The following is a 23,586-nucleotide window of genomic DNA, read 5'->3' on the forward strand; positions in this document are numbered from 1 at the left end:
TTTTTTATGTGTGTGTGTGTGTGTGTGTGTGTGTGTGTGTGCAGTTTATATATGTTCATGGGCCTTAATTTCTACATATATATATATGTGTGTGAGTTTGTGTGTCTGTGTGTGTGTGTGTGTGTGTGTGTGTGTGTGTGTGTGTGTGTGTGTGTGTGTGCATGTTTATATAAACATTCATGTGTTCATATGTATATATATACCAAATGTATACCATATATGAATATATATTCATATTTATATATATTTTCATTTGTCTATAGATATGCGTGTAAGCATAAAGATAGATACTGATGTATATACACGCCTAATCACACACATACACAGATACGCACACACGCATAGATATATATGTGTATATAAACATATACAAACTTCTATATGTACACACGTGTGTATGTGAGTCCCCGCGTGAGTGTATGAGTATACACATACTTTGAAGTTAAGAAATCTGTTTATTAATCTTTCTGATATCAGGACAGCGTCCTTCGACAAGGCTCTTCCGTGGTTTAAGTGACTCGAAGTGACTCATTCTGTCACGTATAAAAGCTTCGAATCCATCAGTATCTGAGCACATTCCGCCCGGCTTCTTTGCGACGCTCATACATCCTCACCATGAAGCTCGTAAGTGACAGTTCTGACCCCTGAGTAAAAATACAATGAAGCTAATTGGAAAACATATACCGTTGCAAAATATAAACATTACGCATCTATTTTTCTTAGAATATAAGTTGCTATTCAACTTTTCTTTCCCGTTTGATTTTCAGATTTTTTTATTTTCTATATAGTTCTCTCCCTTTCCATAATAATAATGATAAGATAATAATAGTAATAGTAATAATATATTAACTGCTATAGATTTTTCTTCTCTTTTTTTCTCATAAATATGCAGATAAGTAATGTAACGAATTATGATTATTTCAAATATCTAATAAAATATATTGAAAACGATCCCTTCCCTACAGCTGTCACTGTTTCTGGTCGTGATGGTGACCCTGTCTGGCCTGATCGGCTGGGCCAGCGCCGTGCCTGACCCTGATCCAGAGGCTGACCCAGCTGGCTTCGGCAGATTTCATGGCGGAGGTAGTGGTCATGGCTTCCACAGGGGTCACGGCCATGGAGTCGGAAGGGTTCATGGCCAAGGCTTTGCAAGGGCTCACAGTCGTGGCTTCGGTGCTCCCCATGGCCAAGGCATTTACGGATAATGAAAAGGACGCCAGATATCTACCACTGCAATCAACCCACATATATATATACTAGAATAGATGCATTGGATTGTCATACTTTACCGTGGTGGAATTCTCCTCTTTGTTCTAGAAATAAATTACATAAACAAAAATCTGTTGACCTTTCATGTCTTTCAAGCTTTATTCATTTGAACTTATAGCCTTTAGCTTTGTTTTGAACCTCGAGGCCTGCCTGCAGCATTCAGTCTTTAACTACTGCGTCGAGAGACATTTTCTATTACGTTAAATATATATATATATATATATATATTATGTATATATGTATATATGCATAAAAAACATGCATTTATCCATACATATATGTGTGTATATATATTTGCATAGTGTATGTATGAATATGCTTAGACATATGATTATCTATATGTGCTTTTTTGTGTATTAGTACACACACACAAACACACACACACACACATATATATATATGCGTATTTATATGCATATATATACATATATAAACACATGTGAAATATGTACATACCCATACATGTTTATACATAAACAACTATACATATACTGTATATATACAGTATACTATGTATAGACAATAATATTTTTTTGAATTTTTATATAAATATACTTTTTATATGTCTAATTATCCAAATACACACATATATGTTATACGCACATACATATATATATATGCATGCATGAGTTTGTATCTGGCGTAACATGGGGGAGGGCACTTTCCAGAAGGCCGGCAAATTGCGCACAGCTCAGCGCATTTTTTTTTTTTTTTTTTTTTTTTTATAAAATCGACTAAGAGCTTTTTCGACTATTTAGATTTATATCTCTTAACTTTCTGAATCAGTCCAAAAATGAATTAATTCCAAATTTGATTTTTTATCTTATCTGACATTCATTCAGAACATCTACAGCATAGAAATTGCACAAAACACAAAGAAATTTAAAAATCTTAAGACTTACTCACGGAATGAAAATTGGTGAAATATTTTCCTCATATAAGAAATTAACTTCCAAAACAACTTTCTTTTTCTATTAAATCTAACTTCCGTCCTTTTTGGGGTCTCTGTTTCGAATGAAGTTTCCCATTGCTGACGCACGAAAAGTAGTTCATTAAAGCCAGGCTAGAGAAAGTGGCGAAGTTGCAGAGCCAAAAATCATAGAAAAAATATGATTATAGCATCAGAGTTATAGCTGTACTCTTTACTTTTCTCTTCGTTTTTTTTTTTTTTTTTTTCCCTACATGTCCTGCCAGAGTGACAAAAGGTGTTGATACGTTCCTAATTGTTGTTTGTCTCTGTACAACTTGTATATATTTATGGGTATAAATATGTGCATGTGTTTGCGTGCGTATGTGTTTGCATGTTTATACACATACATCCACACACACACAAACACATATATGTCTGTACATACGTTTATAGCTACATATATGCGCATGTATCTTAATATGCATCTAAATGAATATATATAGATATGTATACACAAATATACGCATATACATACCACACACATGTGTGTATATATACAAATACATATGAGTGTGTGATAGCGTGAGTATATACGCATATTGATAATGTTGAGAAATCTGTTGAACAAGCTTTCCTGTGAAGAACAGCTCCCTTCGAAAAGGCTCTTTTGTGGTTTCAGGAACACAAAGTGACTCATTCTGTCGCGTATATAAGCTTCGAATCCGTCAGGATCTGAGCATATTCCATCCGGCTTCTTTGCGACGCTCACACATTCTCACCATGAAGCTCGTAAGTGACCATTTTTACCTGTGTACAAAAGCAGTGTACGTAATTGGTAAATGGACACTTCAAAATGTCTAAAATATGCATTTGGTATTTTAGAAATTTAAGTTGCTGTTTAACTTTTATTTCACATTTAATTTTTTCCTTAGTTTTATTTCCTCTTATCAAGAAAACTTTTTGACAAACTATTATTATTATTTTTTTTTTTTCAAGTCATAGATATATAACCAGATAAATGAAATCACAGATTCTGACTATTAAAAATAATATTATCTAAACGATCCCTTCCTTATAGCTGTCCTTGTTTCTGGTCGTAATGGCGACCCTGTCTACCCTGATCAGCTGGGCCAGTGCCATGCCTGACCCCGACCCAGAAGCTAACCCAGCTGGCTTCGGCAGGTTTCATGGCGGAAGTAGTGGTCATGGTTTCCACAGGGGTCACGGCCATGGAGTCGGAAGGGTTCATGGCCAAGGCTTTGCCAGGGGTCACAGTCGTGGCTTCGGTGCTCTCCATGGCTAAGGCATCTACGGATAATGAAAAGGACACCAGATATCTACCACTGCAATCAACCCACATATATACCAGAAGAAATGCAGTGGATTGTCACACTGTAAGGTGGAATTCACCTATTCGTACCAGAAATAAATTGCATATTCAAAATCTGTTGACATTTTATGTTTCAAACTCAAACGTATATTCACTTTTTCTCTTGCCCTATTTATATGTGTCTATTTATTTATACATATCTGTATGTACATAACTATACATATAGAGAGCTTGAACTTATACCCCTTAGCCTTGGCCAGCGATCTCCGGCCAGCGATCTCAGAACCTACCTGCGTCATTCACCCTTTCTCTACTGCTTCGAGAGACAGTGTTTTCTATTATGTTAAATATATAGATAAATATACATATAATATGCATAGCATATTTGTATGTTTAATTGTTTTTTTGTTTTTTTTTTTTGTGTGTGTATTTATTTGTACATAATATTATGTATATATATTCTGATAAATGTATGTATATACATATACACTCATTTATACAATATATATAGATGTGTGTGTATGAATATCTATACACAAACACAGGCTCACACACTTTATATATATATATATATATATATATATATATATATATATATAAATCTGTATATGTATATATAAAGATATTTATATATACAGTATATATAAAAGTATACATACATACTATGTACAAACCTACACATATGCATGCATGTTATTGTGTCTGGCGTAACAAGGGCAGGGCGATCACATCATGTGGTTTCTAGAAGGGTGGAAAATTGCGGTCAGTTTAGCGCATTCTTTCTTTCTTTCTTTCATATTCTTAACATAGAATCGTTTAGTAGTTCAGTTGTCCATTTAAATGTATATCTCTTGTCTTTTAAGTCATTCAAGTAAGTCATTTAAGTCCAAAATTAATATTTTATGTACTATAACGTTAATCCAGAAAATCTACATCGCAGATTTTTGTTCACTTATGAATCGTTTCCATGACAACGTTTTCTTGTTTTATATCTAATTTTCGTAATTTTTTGGATGTCTACCAGAAGGGTGGAAAATTGCTCTTAGTTATGCGTTTTTTTTCTTTCTTTCTTTTTAAGTAATTAGTTTGTCCATTTAAATTTATATATCTTTTCTTTATGAATCAGTCCAAAAATATGTCAATTAAGTCCATAGTTACGGAATCTTTTCCTCATAACAATTTAGCTTCCAAGACAACACCCGCTTGAGGGATCTGGCCGACTTAAGGCACTTAAAACAAGCTTATTTCTCTTTTCTTTCTCTCTTTCACTGACTCTCATTCTTTCTCTTTTTTCCTCTGTTTCCTTTCCTCCCTCACACTTGTTACAAAAAGTTTCGGTGCACCCGAGAAATGTGCGAAAAGATCATCTTTTTTTTTTTTACTATTACACATGTATGTCTGTATTCGTGGCAAGTTTCGAACGAAGTTTCCCCCTAATGAAGCATGAAAACTGGTTAATTAAAGCCAGGTTAGGGAAAAAGGCGCACGTTTGAACACAAAGTTGCAAATCCATTATTTTAAAAATATTATTTATCTAGTTATTATTTAGCTATAGTTGTAGTTGTGCTTTTACTTTTTCTTTGCATATCCCATCCCCGAGTTACAAAATATATTGGTACGTTCCTAATATTCTAAATGTGTCTATGAATAGTTTGTGAATATTTACGGGTATATATGTGTGCTTGTGCGTGCATGCCTATAAAAACATGCCTGTATGCACACACACTAACACAGCCATTTATATAAGTATATATTATATGCATTTCTCTGTGTTTATATCTATCATTATGCGTATGTATATATAAATATGCGTATATATATGTATATATATTTACAAAAGTATATGAATGCTTGCACACACGGACACATATATGTGTTTATATATATCTATATACACAGATATCTGTGTGCGAGTGCGTATGTACTCTTTTTATTGTTGAAAAATCCGTTGAACAAGCTTTCATTTGACAGGACAACGTCCTTCGAAAGGCTCTTTCGTGGTTTCAGAAACACAAAGTGACTCATTCTGTCGCGTATATAAGCTTCGAATCCGTCAGGATCTGAGCACATTCCATCCGGCTTCTTTGCGACGCTCACACATTCTCACCATGAAGCTTGTAAGTGACAATCATACCTGCGAGCAAAAAAACAGTAAATGAAAAATATTTTACTCTTCAAAATATATAAAATATATATTAGGTATTTTCTTAAAATATCAGTTGCTGTTAAACTTTTCTTTCACATTTAATTTACAACATTTTCTCTTAGTTTTGATTCTCTCTCTATAAAGAAATCATCTATACTGTGTGTCTATATATATTTATATGTATATATATGTATATATATAGATATTTATATGTATGTGCATATATATATTTATATACGTATATTACATATACATACAGATAAATGAAGTACCAGATTTTTATTATTCAAAATATCTAATAAAAATTTAAACTATCCCTTCCTTACAGCTGTCAATGTTTCTGGTCGTGATGGTGACCCTGTCTGGCCTGATCAGCTGGACCAGTGCCATGCCTGACCCCGACCCAGAGGCTAACCCTGCTGGCTTCGGCAGGTTTCATGGCGGAGGTAGTGGTCATGGCTTCCACAGGAGTCACGGCCATGGAGTTGGAAGGGTTCATGGCCAAGGCTTTGCAAGGGCTCACAGCCGTGGCTTCGGTGCTCGCCATGGCCAAGGCATTTACGGATAATGAAAAGGACGCCAGATATCTACCACTGCAATCAAACCACTTGTTTACCAGAGGAGATATATTGGATTGTCATAGTGTAAGGTGGAATCATCTCTTCTTTCCCAGAATAAATAGCAAAATCAAAATTCGTACGTCTTTCAAACTCAGGATTACATTATTTCTCCTTTCTTGCGCTTGTAATATATATATATATATATATATATATATATATACGTATGCATACAAACATGTGTTTTTATACCTATATATATATATATACATATATATAATATATATATACATATATATAATATATATATACATATATATAATATATATACATATATATAATATATATATGCATACTTATATATATACACTTATTTATACATATAGTATAAATACATATGTGTATGTTTTACACATAAATTAGATACGTATGTTATATATATACATTATATATATGTATATTATATATGTGTGTTTGTATGTTTTATATATATCCCTATTTATCAATATGTATACACATACAAACACGGATGCACAGACACACAGTATATGCATATACACATATATTTGTATATATACATATATATGTATATATATACATATTTATGCATATATATGTCTATATCTATACAGACACCCATATATATATATATATATATATATATATATATATATATAAATCGCACACACACAAATCCACACATAAAGTGCATTATATACCCACAAAAATATATATGCATATATGCATGCTTGTTTGTGTGTCTGGCATAGCAAAGGGCAGTCACTTCCAACAATCTTTACCGAAGGCCGAGGAATTGCTGTAATTTCGGCACAGGATTTTTTTTTGTTTTTTTTTTTTTGAAAATAAAGAATCGTTTAGTTGCTGATTTATCTCATAAACAAATGATCGTTTAGATTTTATGTCTTTTTCCCACGAAATCAGTGAGGAAAAATAGGAAATTAATACCAAGATTAAAAGTTTATAACAGTAATCCAAGAAATCTAATACGGGTAAATCTGCTCATTTCTGAAAATATAAGCGTAAAACCTTCCCCACAAATAACAATATAAAAAAAAAAAATGGAAGGTTTGAAAACTTTTCCGCGGAATCGTTCGATATAGGTGAAAACGTCGCCTTATAAAATTAATTAGCTGTCAAGATTATGCAGGCTTTCGCTATGCGCGCGTTTGTTTTATAAAACGTTCGGAATGAATCGCACTTTAAAGACCTTTCTTGTTTCTCTCTTTCACTCTCCCACTCTTTCCCTCTCTTACTGTTTCTTTCTCAGACTTTCTCTGCATTTCCCTTGATCCATCGTCATTACTAGAGAAAAAAAAATGCTGCACAAGACAAATTTGCAAAAAGAGCTGCTTTTCCCGTCTCGTCCACAGCTGTCTAACACTGGCGAGGTCCGTGGCGAGCTTTGAACGAAGTTTCTCATTACTAAAGAATGAAAACAGGAGAGTTAAAGCCAAGTTAAAGAATAGACGACTTTTTCTGATTATGTAACTAGTAATTAAATTTGTATATATATTTTTCTACATACAAATCGTTTTGTGTGTATACCGTCTATAAATGTTTACGGGCATTAGAATACATATATATATATATATATATGTATATATATACATGTGTGTGTTTGTACATGTTTATATACTCGTACATCCCTTCATATGTACATATAATATATATGTGTATATATGTGTGTGTGTCATATTATGTATAGATATGATTACCATATATGAATATATATATATATATATATATATATATATATATATATATATATGTATTCATTTATATATATTCTTATCCCTATAAATATACGTGTATGCATATACATAGATGCATACTCATACACATATAAATATATGGACATAGAAATATATATATACATATTCATACATGTGTGTGTGTATATATGAATACATGCGTATATACGCATATTTGAAAGTAAAGTCAAGGAATCTGTTAAATACGCTTTCATGTGACAGGACAGCGTCCTTCGTAAAGGCTCTTTCGTGGTCTGTGACTCGAAGTGACTCATTCTGTCACGTATATAAGCTTCGAATCCATCAGTATCTGAGCACATTCCATCCGGCTTCAGAGATTCTCACCATGAAGCTCGTAAGTGATAATCCTTACCTCTGTACAAAATAAAAGTAACGGAAACATATGGCACTCTTCAAAATGTCAGAAATACCTTCTCACGTTACTATTCAACTTTACTTTCGCATTTAATTTTCAGATCTTTTTTTTTTTTTTTTTTTTTTAGTTTTAATAATTCTTTCTTAATACTACTACTACTACTACTACTACTACTACTAATAATAATAATAATAATAATAATAATATCAATAATAATAATAATAATAAATTGATTGTTTCTATAGTTATTTTTTCATATCATAAATATGCAAGAACATATATGATGAAATAAATTCTGGTCATTTCAAAAATCTAAAAAAAAATATCCGAACGATCCCTTCCTTACAGCTGTCTCTGTTTCTGGTCGTAATGGTGACCCTGTCTGGCCTGATCGGCTGGGCCAGAGCTATGCCTGACCCCGACCCAGAGGCTGACCCAGCCGGCTTCGGCAGGTTTCATGGCGGAGGTAGTAGTCATGGCTTCCACAGGGGTCACGGCCATGGAGTTGGAAGGGTTCATGGCCAAGGCTTTGCAAGGGCTCACAGTCGTGGCTTCGGTGCTCCCCATGGCCAAGGCATTTACGGATAATGAAAAGGACGCCAGATATCTACCACTGCAATCAACTCATTTGTATACCGTAGGAGATCCAAATCTTTATCATACTGTAGAATGGTATTCATCTCCTTGTTCCAGAAATAAACAGCCAAATCAAAATCTTTAAGTATTTCTTTTTCAAACTCAAACTCTAATAAATAAATAAATATATGTGTCTGTGTCGTACATATTTGTAAGTCTATGCAACCACATATATAAACAAACATATGCAGACACACACACACATATATATACTGTATATATGTGTGTACACATATTTATGAATATATTCACATATGCGGATGTATACATTTATATATATATATATATATATATATATATATATATATATATATGCATGTTATATATATATATATATATAAATATATATATATGCATGTTATATATATATATATATATATATATATATATATATATATATATATATGCATGTTATATATATATATATATATATATATATATATATATATATATATGCATGTTATATATATATATATATATATATATATATATATATGCATGTTATATATATATATATATATATATATATATATATATATATATACATTTATATGTATGTTTATATATACATGTAGTGTATATACGTGTACTTCTGTGTGTCTAGGTTTTTATACATGTATTATATATGTCATATATATAATGTGTTTATACATATCCCTATATAGCCATAGGTATACACATACAAACACATGCCCAGGCACATAGGTATATATATATATATATAAATGACACTACAAACACACATATATCTATGCATGTTTGTGTGTCTGGTATAACAAAGGTAAGGCGATCACTTAAAGCAGTATTTGCCGAAGGGCGGAAAATTGCTGTAAGCTCGACGCATCTTATTTTCTGAAAATAAGGAATTGTTTAGTTCCTGAAATCAGTTAGAAAGAAATGAAATTAATACCAAGGTTAATTTTTATGACATTAATCCAGGAAATGTAATGCGCAGGTTTTTTCTCATTTCTAAAAATATAAGCGTAGAAATCCTACCCACTCAATAAAAAAAACCGGAATGTGTTAAAACGTTTAACTTGGGCGAAAATTTTGTCTTATAAAGCAAATTAGCTGTCTGATTTCACGCAGTCTTTCTCTATGAGCGATTAACAAGGTTCGTTATCGCACTTTAAAGACCCTTTGTGTTGCTCTCTCTCACACTCTCGCACTCTCTCTCACTCTTTTTCTCCCACTGTTTCTTATATCTATAAATATAAATATACATTCATAAATATTTATTCAAAAATAAATTTAATACTGTATACACACGCACATACATACACTCATATGTATTTATACAAATATATGTATATATGTATGTATATATATATATATATATATATATATATATATGTGTGTGTGTGTGTGTGTGTGTGTGTGTGTGTGTGTGTGTGTGTGTGTGTACAGTATATATACAGTATATATATAGTGTGTATATATATAGTATATAAAGTATATAAAGTATATATATCTACAGCACATGCATACATATACATAAACACGTGACTGAGTGTATGAGCATATAAAAAAATATTTTATGTGACAAAACAGCGTCCTTCGAAAAGGATCTTTCGTGGTTTCAGAAACACAAAGTGACTCATTCTGTCGCGTATATAAGCTTCGAATCCGTCAGGATCTGAGCACATTCCATCCGGCTTATTTGCGACGCTCACACATTCTCACCATGAAGCTTGTAAGCAACATTTCTTGCGCCAGTGGAAAAAACAAAAACAAAACACCACCGTACGCAATATATTTCATTTCATCGTGTCTAAAGTATATGGTATTTTAAAATAGTAGTTGCTGCTCAACTTTTCTTTCACAATTTTTTCTCTTAGTTTTGAGTTTCTTTTTCTCTCTCTCTTAGCACGAAAATGTTCTGCTCATCTTTGACCGGAATTTTTAAAAAACCTTCTATAGATTATGTTTCTTCTTTATTCTCTTTTGAATATGCTTACAGGTAAATGAAGTAACGAATTCTTATTATTCAAAATATCTAATAAAAAATATCTAAGTGATGCCTGATTTACAGCTGTCACTGTTCCTAGTCGTGATGGTGACCCTGTCTGGCCTGATCGGCTGGGCCAGCGCCGTTCCTGACCCCGACCCAGAGGCTGACCCAGCTGGCTTCGGAAGGTTTCATGGCGGAGGTGGTCATGGCTTCCACAGGGGTCACGGCCATGGAGTCGGAAGGGTTCATGGCCAAGGCTTTGCCAAGGGTCACAGTCGTGGCTTCGGTGCTCGCCATGGCCAAGGCATCTACGGATAACGAAAATAACGCAACTAACCCCATTAAGCACCAATAAAGTTGCAATTGATTAGCTTGTGGTGCAATTTAAATATTCATTTCAACAATGAATGGCAGAATCAAAATCCGTTTTATGTGTTTTGAACATATATGTGTATATATACCAACATCTACGCCATACCTACCCCCTCGCCCTTCCCTCCTCTTTCCCTTTAACTTTCCCCACCTGCTTCCCTCTTTTATCACCTTCCCTCCCTCGTCTCCCTTTTCTCTCTGACCTCTTCCCTTACACTTCCATTTCCCTTTACCCATACCTTTTCCCTTCCCTTTCCCCTTCCCCGTCTCCCTTTCCTCTACATCCTTCCTTTTCTATTTAAGTTCCCTTTCTTTTTCCCATTCCTCTCCCCTTCCTAACTGACTTCTTAAACTCGGATTGTTGTGGAAATAAATATGCATCATGATAATGATAGTGATATGATAATATTGATAATGATGATAGATGTCTTAACATGATGTGTGTGACACTCATTAATGCACCTGTTGTCCATTTTACATCAAAATGAAATAGTTTCAACGTACCCACCCACTTTTCATCAGGATGAAGCGGCATAAAATGTAATAGACTTACAAGTGTAACTTAGGCAAAATAAAAGTTAGTTTATATTACACACACATACATATACATACATATAGATGTAATGACACAAACACAAGCACAGTAATGTGTACTCTTCACGCGTTCCTTTTCAGACGAATAATAAACCGAAATGGATCCATTTCGATTTATTATTCGAAACGTTACAATTAATATAAATTTCTTACTGTGGCTGTTTCCCTGTTTCATATAGATGTATGTATGCATATATGCATATATATGTGTGAACCGTATTCATATTTACAAATTTAGAAAAGGTGTGAATGAGAATGAATATCATCAGAATATAAATGTATATAAACATGTAATCATTTATGTTTATGTATATATGTATGAAATTATATGCATATGTATGTGTGTGAATATGTTCATTATCTATCTCTGTAATTAATCCATTAATGAATCGACTTTAACTAAAATGCAACTCGCTTTTCCCAAGAAATGATGTATAAAACTAAGGCGGCTTCCATACTTATCAATTTTACTTTTAAGAATCAATAACAATCAAAATGGAAGCATCTGCGTTTCTTTCTTTCTTTCTTTCTTTCTCTCTTTTCCTTCTTTTGTCCCTTTACTACTTCTCCTTCTTACTTTACAGTGTTGCGATTTTTTTTTTTTTTTTTTTTTTTCGTACGCCATAACTTACTCTAGATTTCTGGGTGAGAGAAGCCAAAGTATGCTGACGTCATTCACTTCTTGACTCCCGCCTTAGTGGGTGTAGCTTATGTTGCTGAGACAAAAACAAATGCATATATACGTTGAAGATGATTTTCAATACTTATGTGTAAATAACCGCTTGAATAAGTTGATTTTTCCTCACTTTTTTTATCTTATCATAACGTATTGTCTAAAAGACGATTAAATATTACTGTTTAATCCTACAGCTATAGATTAGACATTAGGACTCCATATGGGTAAAACGCAAATTTACGGGCCTTACGAAAGAAGCAATGGTTTTGTCAGGTATCTTCAGGCGACTAACTGGCTAAGTCTGCTTTCAGAAGCACGGAAAGTACAAGTCACTCTGATATTCTGGTTCTCTTCCTCTTTTGAATACATACGCACGTGGCTTAAGTGTATGTATAAATATATAAAATAAATATATATATACATATATAGATATAGATATAGATATACACGTACATTCATATATATATATATATATATATATATATATATATATATATACCGGCTGGTTTTACAAAGTGAATATCTCTCAAGTAGATCTGGAATTCCTAACATCAGTCTAAGAATTCATATGCTGTGACTGTGTAAATAACGTTCAGGACTGAGAAAACACGCCGTCACTGTAGAATAAAATATACACTTAGGTAAATACAGACGGAAGTTATATGCAAAACATACGAAATCAGATCTGGACAAGTTTTTTTTTTCTCTGTCTTTCTCCTTTTTTCTATCGTTTTCTTCTCCTTTCATCTTTCTATTTTCTTTTCCGTTTTCGTTGTATATATCCTTTCTTTTTTCTTTACTTCTTCACCTCCTCCTTTCTTTTTCCTTCTTCTTAGTCATATTTTTCTCCTCCTCCTTTATTTAGCATTCTTACAATTCTTTTTCAAACCCGAATGACCCGGATGCAATGTGATTTTTCATATGTTATAACCAAGGAATTAAAAGCGATACAGTAGAAAGAAATCGAGTTAGAACATTGCGCTTTCTTGTTATTTTTCTTCTTTTTTCTCGTCTTTTGCTTTGCTTATGAATATTGTTATTTTCATTGTTATCATTATCGTAATGTTATCTCTGATATATATATATATATATATATATATATATATATATATATATATATACATGTATATGTATACATACACGTACATATATAAACACGTGTGTGTATATATACATATATACATATATAAATATCTCTTTATATATACAAATATAGAGAGATATATGTACATACTTATATATGTATATGTATATGTATATGTATGTGTGTGTGTTGGTCTCTATATATAAGTATGTATATATATATGTATATATTTAAATATATGGATTTATATATACATATATATGTATAAATATACATATATACATATCTATTTACGTACATTTATCTATACATCTATCTATCTATATATATTTATAAATGTATATAATTATATTTATATGTATGTATATATACAAATATATATTGGTATGCATATGTACATATATACATATACATATATATACTGAATATTTATGTATATATTTAAGTATATGTACACCTATACATATATATATGTGTATGTGTGTGTGTGTCTGTGTGTGTCTGTGTGTGTTATCATTTCATCTCAAAACCACGAATAAAAGAGAATTGGGGAATCTATATATTACAGTGTATTTACCATTCTGACCTCTTCTGTTTAAAGGACATTTTGCGTTCATGACACCCATAACTTAAAGCTGAAGACGGATCTTATAATGTCGCACAAGTAAGGATAGAAGTGTCTGTCATAGTGGCCTCGCGACCTTCAGTATCATCATGAGGGGTGTATATAAGCTCAGATTCCCTTCGCAGTTTGTGTACAGATTGCTCTTGTCTTCATTAGTAGACGAGTCTCTCTCGCGTGCTAAACCTTTAACATGAATCTTGTAAGTTTGTTTGTGAAATTTCAGATTAAGAAACGTGTAGCTGAGAGATTTGCGTGCTGTTGAATTTTTTACATGTGATGTGATTTGTATGTGATTATTTGTTATTGTTGATTTGTGTATTTGGTTAGTATGAGTATTTGGGTATTTTATCAAAGGAGGGGGAATGTTTGTTATGTGAAGAATGGGTTAATGACTAATGTCTTAATATCAATGCTGCCTGTATTAAAAACTAATAGTTAAATACTTGTTTCTGGCGTTGATAAATTTTCTACAAAGGTTTATTACTATTTCTGTTTCTAATTATCATTATCATTATTTGTAGATTATATCAAAGAGATATGGAACGTTCTTTTTTACACCTTCCAAGATATTTTTTTCTTCATTGATATAAGTACGAAAATAATGTTGCGGAAAAAGAGAGGTAGTATATATTACGTCATTTATTTTTCCCTAACCAAAATATCAGAAATTTCAATAATTTTACAATGGGTTATTTTAACCTTAATAAAAGATTCACATTCAACAGATTTTGAAATGTGATTAATTTTTTTTTCAGCATCTCGATGCACGACAGTAAATTAGAGTTTATAATAATCCTAATATAATAATTTCTTTGGCTTTTGCAGTTATCGATAGTTCTGGCCCTGTTTGTGGCCCTAGCAAGCTTGGTGACCCTGACCAGTGCCATGCCTGAGGCTATCCCTAACCCCGTGGCTGACCCCGATCCCTTCAAATACAAAGGCGGCGGAGGATTCTACGGAGGAGGATTCCGAGGGGGATATGGAGGCTACAGGGGGCATGGCTATGGAGGTTTCAAGCGGGGCTACGGAGGCTACGGAGGCTACGGAGGCTACGGAGGTTTCGGGAAGAAGCATTTCGGGTAAAGCTTCTAGTTGTCTCGATTGCCTCATACACGGGTTTTCCCTGCAGACGACACTAATATCTGAAATCCATATCGACTGTACCTTTGGTCCAGAAAATAAATTAAACAAACTGATGGGTGAAATCAATTATCTTTGAGTTAGACCAGCATAGAAAATAAGATGTTTATGCAGTTTTGAATATACAGAGTGGGTATACATACATGTACTGGATATACAAGCAAATACTTCATATCATGCGCGTGCGAACATATACATATATACACAGCAAGTAAACACATATGTATCTTAACTTCTCGTTTTGTCTTTCAAACTGAAGAGTAGATTATTTCTTCTTTAATGCCCTTGTAGTACACGTATATATGCACACAAACATGTATGTTTGTGAAAGAGGAAATCATACAGTGCCGCATCGATATGGATAATTAACAACCCTCCCTGACCAGGACTTGAACCCTGGCCACTCCAAGTATAACCCAGATGACTAGTACTAAACCAGCTATACCACACAACCCACCAAAAGGAGTGCAACTACGATCTTACTAGCTCCACAGACATTGCCTTTCTACTCATATTAGATTAATGATGGGGAGTAGGCACTCGGTGGAATCTGACTTACAAAGTATAATCCAAAGTCAGGGGTATTTATGAAAGATGGAATAATGCAGTGATGCATTGATATGGATAAATAACCCTGCCTGACCAACACTCGAACCTATAACCCGAATGGCATGTACTAAACCAACCATACCACACGACCGACTAAAAAGACTGTGTAACTAGGATCTCCCTAGCAATTAAGGCAATAATGAGTCGATGAGACTTTAATATGTTGCTCTGTTTCAGAAATAAAAACTAATCTAATCTGCAACTCGTTTTCCCCTTAGAATTGATGCATACAACTGTGACGGGTCTCATACTTATTCATTTTACTTTTAAGAATCAATAACAAAGAAATGGTTTAATCAAAATTAAAGACCAAAGTGTTATCATTCTTAAATAACCCTGCCTGACCAACACTCGAACCTATAACCCGAATGGCATGTACTAAACCAACCATACCACACGACCGACTAAAAAGACTGTGTAACTAGGATCTCCCTAGCAATTAAGGCAATAATGAGTCGATGAGACTTTAATATGTTGCTCTGTTTCAGAAATAAAAACTAATCTAATCTGCAACTCGTTTTCCCCTTAGAATTGATGCATACAACTGTGACGGGTCTCATACTTATTCATTTTACTTTTAAGAATCAATAACAAAGAAATGGTTTAATCAAAATTAAAGACCAAAGTGTTATCATTCTTTATGAAAACATCTGCGTTTTCCTGGGTTTCTCCCAATCTTTTTTCCCTCTTGTTCTATTTCCTTAGACATTGGCTATAACTAGGCTATCTCTTGCACTGACAGGACTCAATGAGGGTAAAACGCAAATGTACTGGCATTAGAAAGGAAACTATGGTTTTGTCAGATATCTTCAGGTGACTAACCGGCCACGTCTGCTTCGAATAGCACGGAAAGCACAAGTCACTCCGGTATTCTGGTTCTCTTCATCTTTTGAATATACACGCACGTGCATTATATGTGTAAATAAATATGTATAGCAATATATATGTGTGTGTGTGTGTATATCCCGACTGGAAATATCTCTAGATCTGGAATTCCGAACATCAGTCTAGGATTTTTTATGCTGTTACTATGTAAATGACTAAATTCATCGTTCAGGACTGACAAAAAGTGCTGTCGCTATAGAATAAAATATATGCTTAGGTAAATATAGACGGAAGTGAATCGAAAAACACTCTTCTGTGTTGATACTATGGCAGAAAAACCCACAATGCACAAACTGGATTTATTGAAAATGAAACAAAAATTATATGCAAACTATAAATAATCAGGTTTGGACAGAATTTTTTCTTTCACTACCCCCTCTTATTTCTTGTTTCTTTCTTTCTCCCTTTCTTCTCTCTCACTCTTTCTCATTTCATCTTTCTATTCTACTTCTCCGTTTTTCTCTTATTATCCTCCTTTCTTTTTCTTCACTGCTTCACCTCCTCATTTCTTTTCCTTCTTCTTAGTCATCTTCTCCTCCTCCTCCTTTATTTATCATCATTACAATTCTTTTTCGATCCCGAATGAACCGGATGCAAATTGAGTTTCCATGATGAGTTATAACCATTGAATTAAAAGTGATTCATGAGAAGAAGGAAAACGAGTCTGAATATTGCGATTTGCTTAATAATGTAGTTATTTTCATTGTCATTATCATTACATCACTGCTATATATATATATATATATATATATATATACATACACGTGGATATATATACACACATATATGTGTACGTGTATGTATATACATATATAGATAGACGTACATACACATATACGTATATACATATATACGTGCATTTATATATATACATATATACACATCTATATATATACATATATATACATACACACATATATATATACATATATAGATAGACGTACATACAAATATATGTGTATATATGCACATATGTGTGTTTAATTATATAAATGTGTATATATATTTATATATACATGTTTATCTATGCATACATATAAATATATGTATAAATATACATATATGCACATATCTATTTACGTATATATCTTATTATCTATATACATATATGTGCGCATGAACATGTACATTTATACATATATTAATATATATACATTATATATATATATATATATATATATATATATATATATACTGTATGTGTATATATTTGAATATATGTAAACTTTTACATATATGTGTGTGTGCGTATATATGTTATATGCATATATATGTGTGTGTAAATGTATGTGTGTCTATTATGAATGAATGAATAAAATAGAAAAGGAAAATCAATATATACTACTGTATTGACCCTTACGACCTCTTCTGTTCAAAGGACATTTTGCGCTCATGAGACCCATAACTTAAAGCTGAAGACGGATCCTAAAATGTTGCATAAGTAAGGATAAAAGTGTCTGTCATAATGGCCTCGCGACCTTCAGTATCATCATGAGGGGTGTGTATATAAGCTCAGATTCCCCATGCAGTTTGTGCATAGATTGTCCTTGCCTTGTATAGGAGCCGAGTCTCTCTCGCGTGCAAAACCTTTAAAATGAATCTGGTAAGTTTGTGAAATTTCAGATTACGAAACTGAGAGATTTGTGTGCTGTTAAATTTTTTATATGTGATGTGATTTGTATGCGATTTTTTGTTATTGTTGATTTCTGTATTTGGTTAGTATGAGTGTCTGGATATTTTAAGAAAGGAAGAGGGATGTTTGTTATGTGAAGAATGAGTTAATGACTAATGTCTTAATATCAATGCTACTTGTCTTAAGAACTAATAGTAAAATACTTGTTCGAATATGTTTCTGGCGTTGATCAATTTTCTGCAAAGGTTTATGTTATTACCATTTCTTTTTCTAATTATTATCATTATTTGTAGATTATATAAAAAAGAATATATAGAACGTTCAGTGCTAAAAATGTGACGTGCTTTGTTTTACTCCTTCCAAGATATTTTTTTTCTTCTCTGATATAAGTACGAAAATGTTACGGAAAAAGAGAAGTAGTATATACTATTGCCTCATTTATTTTTCCCTAACCCAAATATTAGATCTTTCAACAATTTCAGAATGCGCTATTTTAACCTTTTTACTTTGATTAATAAAAGATTCACATTCAACAGCATCTCCATGTACGAAAGTAAACTAGACTTTATAATAATCCTCACTGTATGTATTCCGGTTTTATTGTCAATATGTTCTGTGTGTGCGAGGAGAGAATTTTTTATTCCATATCATCGTTTCTGTTTCTTTTTTCTTATGCAGTTGATAGTCAACATTCAGAAATGTATTCATAATAATTTCTTTGACTTTTGCAGTTGTCGATGATTCTGGCCCTGTTTGTGGCCCTTGCAGGCTTGGTGACCCTGACCAGTGCCATGCCTGAGGCTATCCCTAACCCCGTGGCTGACCCTGATCCCTTCAAATACAAAGGCGGCGGTGGATTCTACGGAGGAGGATTCCGAGGGGGATATGGAGGCTACAGGGGGCATGGCTACGGAGGTTTCAAACGGGGCTACGGAGGCTACGGAGGCTACGGAGGCTACGGAGGTTACGGCAAGAAGCATTTCGGGTAAAGCTTCTAGTTGCCTCGATTGCCTCATAAATGGGCTTTCCCTGCAGACGACACTAATATCTGAAATCCATATCAAGTGTACCTTTGGTCCAGAAAATAAATTATACAAACTGATGGGTGAAATAAATTATGTTTGAGTTAGACCAGCATAGAAAATAAGATGTTTGAGCAATTTTGAATATACAGAGTGGGTATATATACATGTACTGGATATACACGCAAATACTTCATATCATGCGCGTGCGAACATATATATACATACACAGCAAGTACACACATATGTATCTTAACTTCTCGTTTTGTCTTTCCAACTGAAGAGCAGATTATTTCTTCTTTAATGCCCTTGTAGTACACGTATATATGCACACAAACATGCACGTTTATGAAAGATGAAACCATACAGTGCCGCATTGATATGGATAATTAACAACCCTGCCTGGCCAGGACTTGAACCCTGGCCACTCCAAGTATAACCCAGATGACTAGTACTATGATTGTTATTGACTACCACACAACCCACTAAAAGGAGTGCAACTACGATCTTACTAGCTCCATAGACATTGCCTTTCTACTCATATTAGATTAATGATGGGGAGTAGGCACTAAGTGGAAACTGACTTACAAAGTATAATCCAAAGTCAGGGGTATTTATGAAAGATGGAATAATGCAGTGATGCACTGATATGGATAAATAACCCTCCCTGACCAAGACTCGAACCTATAACCTGAACGGCATGTACTAAACCAACCATACCACACGACCGACTAAAAGGACCGTGTAACTAGGATCTCCCTAGCAATTAAGGCAATAATGGGTCGATGAGACTTTAATATGTTGCTCTTATTCAGAAATAAAAATGAATCTAATCTGCAACTCGTTTTCCCCTAGAATTGATGCATAAAACTGTGACGGGTCTCATACTTGTTCATTTTACTTTTAAGAATCAATAACAAAGAAATGGTTTAATCAAAATTAAAGACTAAAGTGTTATTATTCTTTATGAAAACATCTGCGTTTTTCTGGGTTTCTCCCAATTTATTTTCCCTCTTGTTCTATTTCCTTAGACATTGGCTATAACTAGGCTATCCCTTGCACTGACAGGACTCAATGAGGGTAAAACGCAAATGTACTGGCATTAGAAAGGAAACTATGGTTTTGTCAGTTTTCTTCAGGTGACTAACCGGCCACGTCTGCTTCGAATAGCACGGAAAGTACAAGTCACTCCGGTATTCTGGTTCTCTTCATCTTTTGAATATACACGCACGTGCATTATATGTGTAAATAAATATGTATAGCAATATATATGTATGTGTGTGTGTATATCCCGACTGGAAATATCTCTAGATCTGGAATTCCGAACATCAGTCTAGGATTTTTTAGGCTGTTACTATGTAAATGACTAAATTCATCGTTCAGGACTGACAAAAAGTGCTGTCGCTATAGAATAAAATATATATTTAGGTAAATATAGACGGAAGTGAATGGAAAAACACTCTTCTGTGTTGATACTATGGCAGAAAAACCCACAATGCACAAACTGGATTTATTGAAAATGAAACAAAAATTATATGCAAACTATAAATAATCAGGTTTGGACAGAATTTTTTCTTTCACTTCCCCCTCTTATTTCTTGTTTCTTTCTTTCTCCCTTTCTTCTCTCTCACTCTTTCTCATTTCATCTTTCTATTCTACTTCTCCGTTTTTCTCTTATTATCCTCCTTTCTTTTTCTTCACTGCTTCACCTCCTCATTTCTTTTCCTTCTTCTTAGTCATCTTCTCCTCCTCCTCCTTTATTTATCATCATTACAATTTTTTTTCGATCCCGAATGAACCGGATGCAAATTGAGTTTCCATGATGAGTTATAACCATTGAATTAAAAGTGATTCATGAGAAGAAGGAAAACGAGTCTGAATATTGCGATTTGCTTAATATTGTAGTTATTTTCATTGTTATTATTATTATAACATCACTGCTCTATATATATATATATATATATATATATTTATATCTATACATACACGTGCATATATATACACACATATATATGTACGTGTATGTATATACATATATAGATAGACGTACATACACATATATGTATATACATATATACGTGTATTTTCATATATATATGCATATATACATATCTATATATATACATATATATACATACACACATATATATACATATATAGATAGACGTACATACAAATATATGTGTATATATGCACATATGTGTGTTTAACTATATAAATGTGTATATATATTTATATATACATGTTTATCTATGCATACATATAAATATATGTATAAATATACATATATGCACATATCTATTTGCGTATATATCTTATTATCTATCTACATATATGTGTGTATGAACATGTAAATTTATACATATATTAATATATATATATATATATATATATATATATATATATATATATATATATATATATATTATACATATAGATATACTGTATATGTGTATATATTTGAATAAATGTAAACTTATACATATATGTGTGCGTATATATGTTATATGCATATATATGTGTGTGTGTATGTGTGTCTATTATGAATGAATGAATAAAATAGAAAAGGAAAATCAATATATACTACTGTATTGACCCTTACGACCTCTTCTGTTCAACGGACATTTTCCGCTCATGAGACCCATAACTTAAAGCTGAAGACGGATCCTAAAATGTTGCATAAGGAAGGATAGAAGTGTCTGTCATAGTGGGCTCGCGACCTTCAGTATCATCATGAGGGGTGTATATAAGCTCAGATTCCCCTTGCAGTTTGTGCATAGATTGTCCTTACCTTGGATAGGAGCCGAGTCTCTCTCGCGTGCTAAACCTTTGAAATGAATTTGGTAAGTTTGTGAAATTTCAGATTACGAAACTGAGAGATTTGCGTGCTGTTGAATGTTTTATATGTGATGTGATTTGTATGTGATTTTTTGTTATTGTTGATTTCTGTATTTGGTTAGTATGAGTGTCTGGATATTTTAAGAAAGGAAGAGGGATGTTTGTTATGTGAAGAATGAGTTAATGACTAATGTCTCAATATCAATGCTACCTGTCTTAGGAACTAATAGTTAAATACTTGTATGAATATGTTTCTGATAAAGTTTCTGCAAAGGTTTATGTTATTACCATTTCTTTTTCTAATTATTATCATTATTTGTAGATTATATATATAAAAAAAAGATATAGAACGTTCAGTGCTAAAAAATGTGACGCGCTATTTTTTACTCCTTCCAAGATATTTTGTCTTCACTGATATAAGTACGAAAATAATGTTACGGAAAAAGAGAGGTAATATATACTATTGCCTCATTTATTTTTCACTTACCCAAATATTAGATCTTTCAACAATTTCAGAATGCGCTATTTTAACCTTTTTACTTTAATTAATAAAATATTCACATTTAACAGCATCTCGATGTACGAAAGTAAACTAGACTTTATAATAATCCTCCCTGTATGTATACTGGTTTTATTGTCAATATGTTTTGTGTGTGCGAGGAGAGAATGTTTTATTCCATATCATCGTTTCTGTTTCTTTTTTCTTATGCAGTTGATAGTCAACATTCAGAAATGTATTCATAATATTTTTTTTGACTTTTGCAGTTATCGATGATTTTGGCCCTGTTTGTGGCCCTTGCAGGCTTACTGACCCTGACCAGTGCCATGCCTGAGGCTATCCCTAACCCCGTGGCTGACCCCGATCCCTTCAAATACAAAGGCGGCGGTGGATTCTACGGAGGAGGATTCCGAGGGGGATATGGAGGCTACAGGGGGCATGGCTACGGAGGTTTCAAGCGGGGCTACGGAGGCTACGGAGGCTACGGAGGCTACGGAAGCTACGGAGGTTTCGGGAAGAAGCATTTCGGGTAAAGCTTCTAGTTGCCTCGATTGCCTCATAAATGGGGTTTCCCTGCAGACGACACTAATATCTGAAATCCATATCGACTGTACCTTTGGTCCAGAAAATAAATCATACAAACTGATGGGTGAAATCAATTA

The 23,586-nt window shown here is 33.1% G+C and overlaps 6 protein-coding genes across 8 annotated transcripts; all 6 read left to right on the forward strand.

Moving 5' to 3' along the window:
* Window positions 1-595: 595 nt before the first annotated feature.
* Window positions 596-9,074, forward strand: LOC125041308 (major prion protein 1-like). Of its 2 annotated transcripts, XM_047636147.1 has the most exons (3): window positions 596-624; window positions 966-1,228; window positions 8,972-9,074. In XM_047636147.1, exons 1-2 carry the CDS (start codon window positions 616-618, stop codon window positions 1,203-1,205), a joined length of 249 nt encoding a protein of 82 aa, XP_047492103.1. In that variant the 5' UTR covers window positions 596-615; the 3' UTR covers window positions 1,206-1,228; window positions 8,972-9,074. The 2 variants fall into 2 exon arrangements, with proteins under 2 accessions (XP_047492103.1, XP_047492102.1); XM_047636146.1 differs by lacking the exon at window positions 8,972-9,074 and having other exon boundaries at window positions 966-1,339.
* On the forward strand, window positions 2,940-3,626 carry LOC125041312 (holotricin-3-like). The gene is made up of 2 exons (XM_047636151.1): window positions 2,940-2,968; window positions 3,258-3,626. Exons 1-2 carry the CDS (start codon window positions 2,960-2,962, stop codon window positions 3,480-3,482), a joined length of 234 nt encoding a protein of 77 aa, XP_047492107.1. The 5' UTR covers window positions 2,940-2,959; the 3' UTR covers window positions 3,483-3,626.
* On the forward strand, window positions 5,595-6,241 carry LOC125041307 (holotricin-3-like). The gene is made up of 2 exons (XM_047636145.1): window positions 5,595-5,626; window positions 5,984-6,241. The coding sequence occupies exons 1-2, from the start codon at window positions 5,618-5,620 to the stop codon at window positions 6,221-6,223; spliced, it is 249 nt and encodes an 82-aa protein (XP_047492101.1). The 5' UTR covers window positions 5,595-5,617; the 3' UTR covers window positions 6,224-6,241.
* LOC125041309 (holotricin-3-like) lies at window positions 8,316-9,074 on the forward strand. Its single transcript, XM_047636148.1, has 2 exons — window positions 8,316-8,339; window positions 8,709-9,074. The coding sequence occupies exons 1-2, from the start codon at window positions 8,331-8,333 to the stop codon at window positions 8,946-8,948; spliced, it is 249 nt and encodes an 82-aa protein (XP_047492104.1). The 5' UTR covers window positions 8,316-8,330; the 3' UTR covers window positions 8,949-9,074.
* Window positions 9,075-10,664: 1,590 nt separating this feature from the next.
* LOC125041311 (annexin B11-like) lies at window positions 10,665-11,317 on the forward strand. Its single transcript, XM_047636150.1, has 2 exons — window positions 10,665-10,689; window positions 11,029-11,317. Exons 1-2 carry the CDS (start codon window positions 10,681-10,683, stop codon window positions 11,263-11,265), a joined length of 246 nt encoding a protein of 81 aa, XP_047492106.1. The 5' UTR covers window positions 10,665-10,680; the 3' UTR covers window positions 11,266-11,317.
* Window positions 11,318-14,465: 3,148 nt separating this feature from the next.
* Window positions 14,466-23,570, forward strand: LOC125041301 (neuropeptide-like protein 31). 2 transcript variants are annotated; one of them, XM_047636139.1, is made up of 3 exons: window positions 14,466-14,497; window positions 15,124-15,355; window positions 23,432-23,570. In XM_047636139.1, the coding sequence occupies exons 1-3, from the start codon at window positions 14,489-14,491 to the stop codon at window positions 23,455-23,457; spliced, it is 267 nt and encodes an 88-aa protein (XP_047492095.1). In that variant the 5' UTR covers window positions 14,466-14,488; the 3' UTR covers window positions 23,458-23,570. The 2 variants fall into 2 exon arrangements, with proteins under 2 accessions (XP_047492095.1, XP_047492094.1); XM_047636138.1 differs by lacking the exon at window positions 23,432-23,570 and having other exon boundaries at window positions 15,124-15,494.
* The last annotated feature ends 16 nt before the right edge of the window (window positions 23,571-23,586 follow it).

Source organism: Penaeus chinensis, chromosome 30 (assembly GCF_019202785.1).
Source record: "Penaeus chinensis breed Huanghai No. 1 chromosome 30, ASM1920278v2, whole genome shotgun sequence".
In the NCBI taxonomy this organism is placed as follows: domain Eukaryota; kingdom Metazoa; phylum Arthropoda; class Malacostraca; order Decapoda; family Penaeidae; genus Penaeus; species Penaeus chinensis.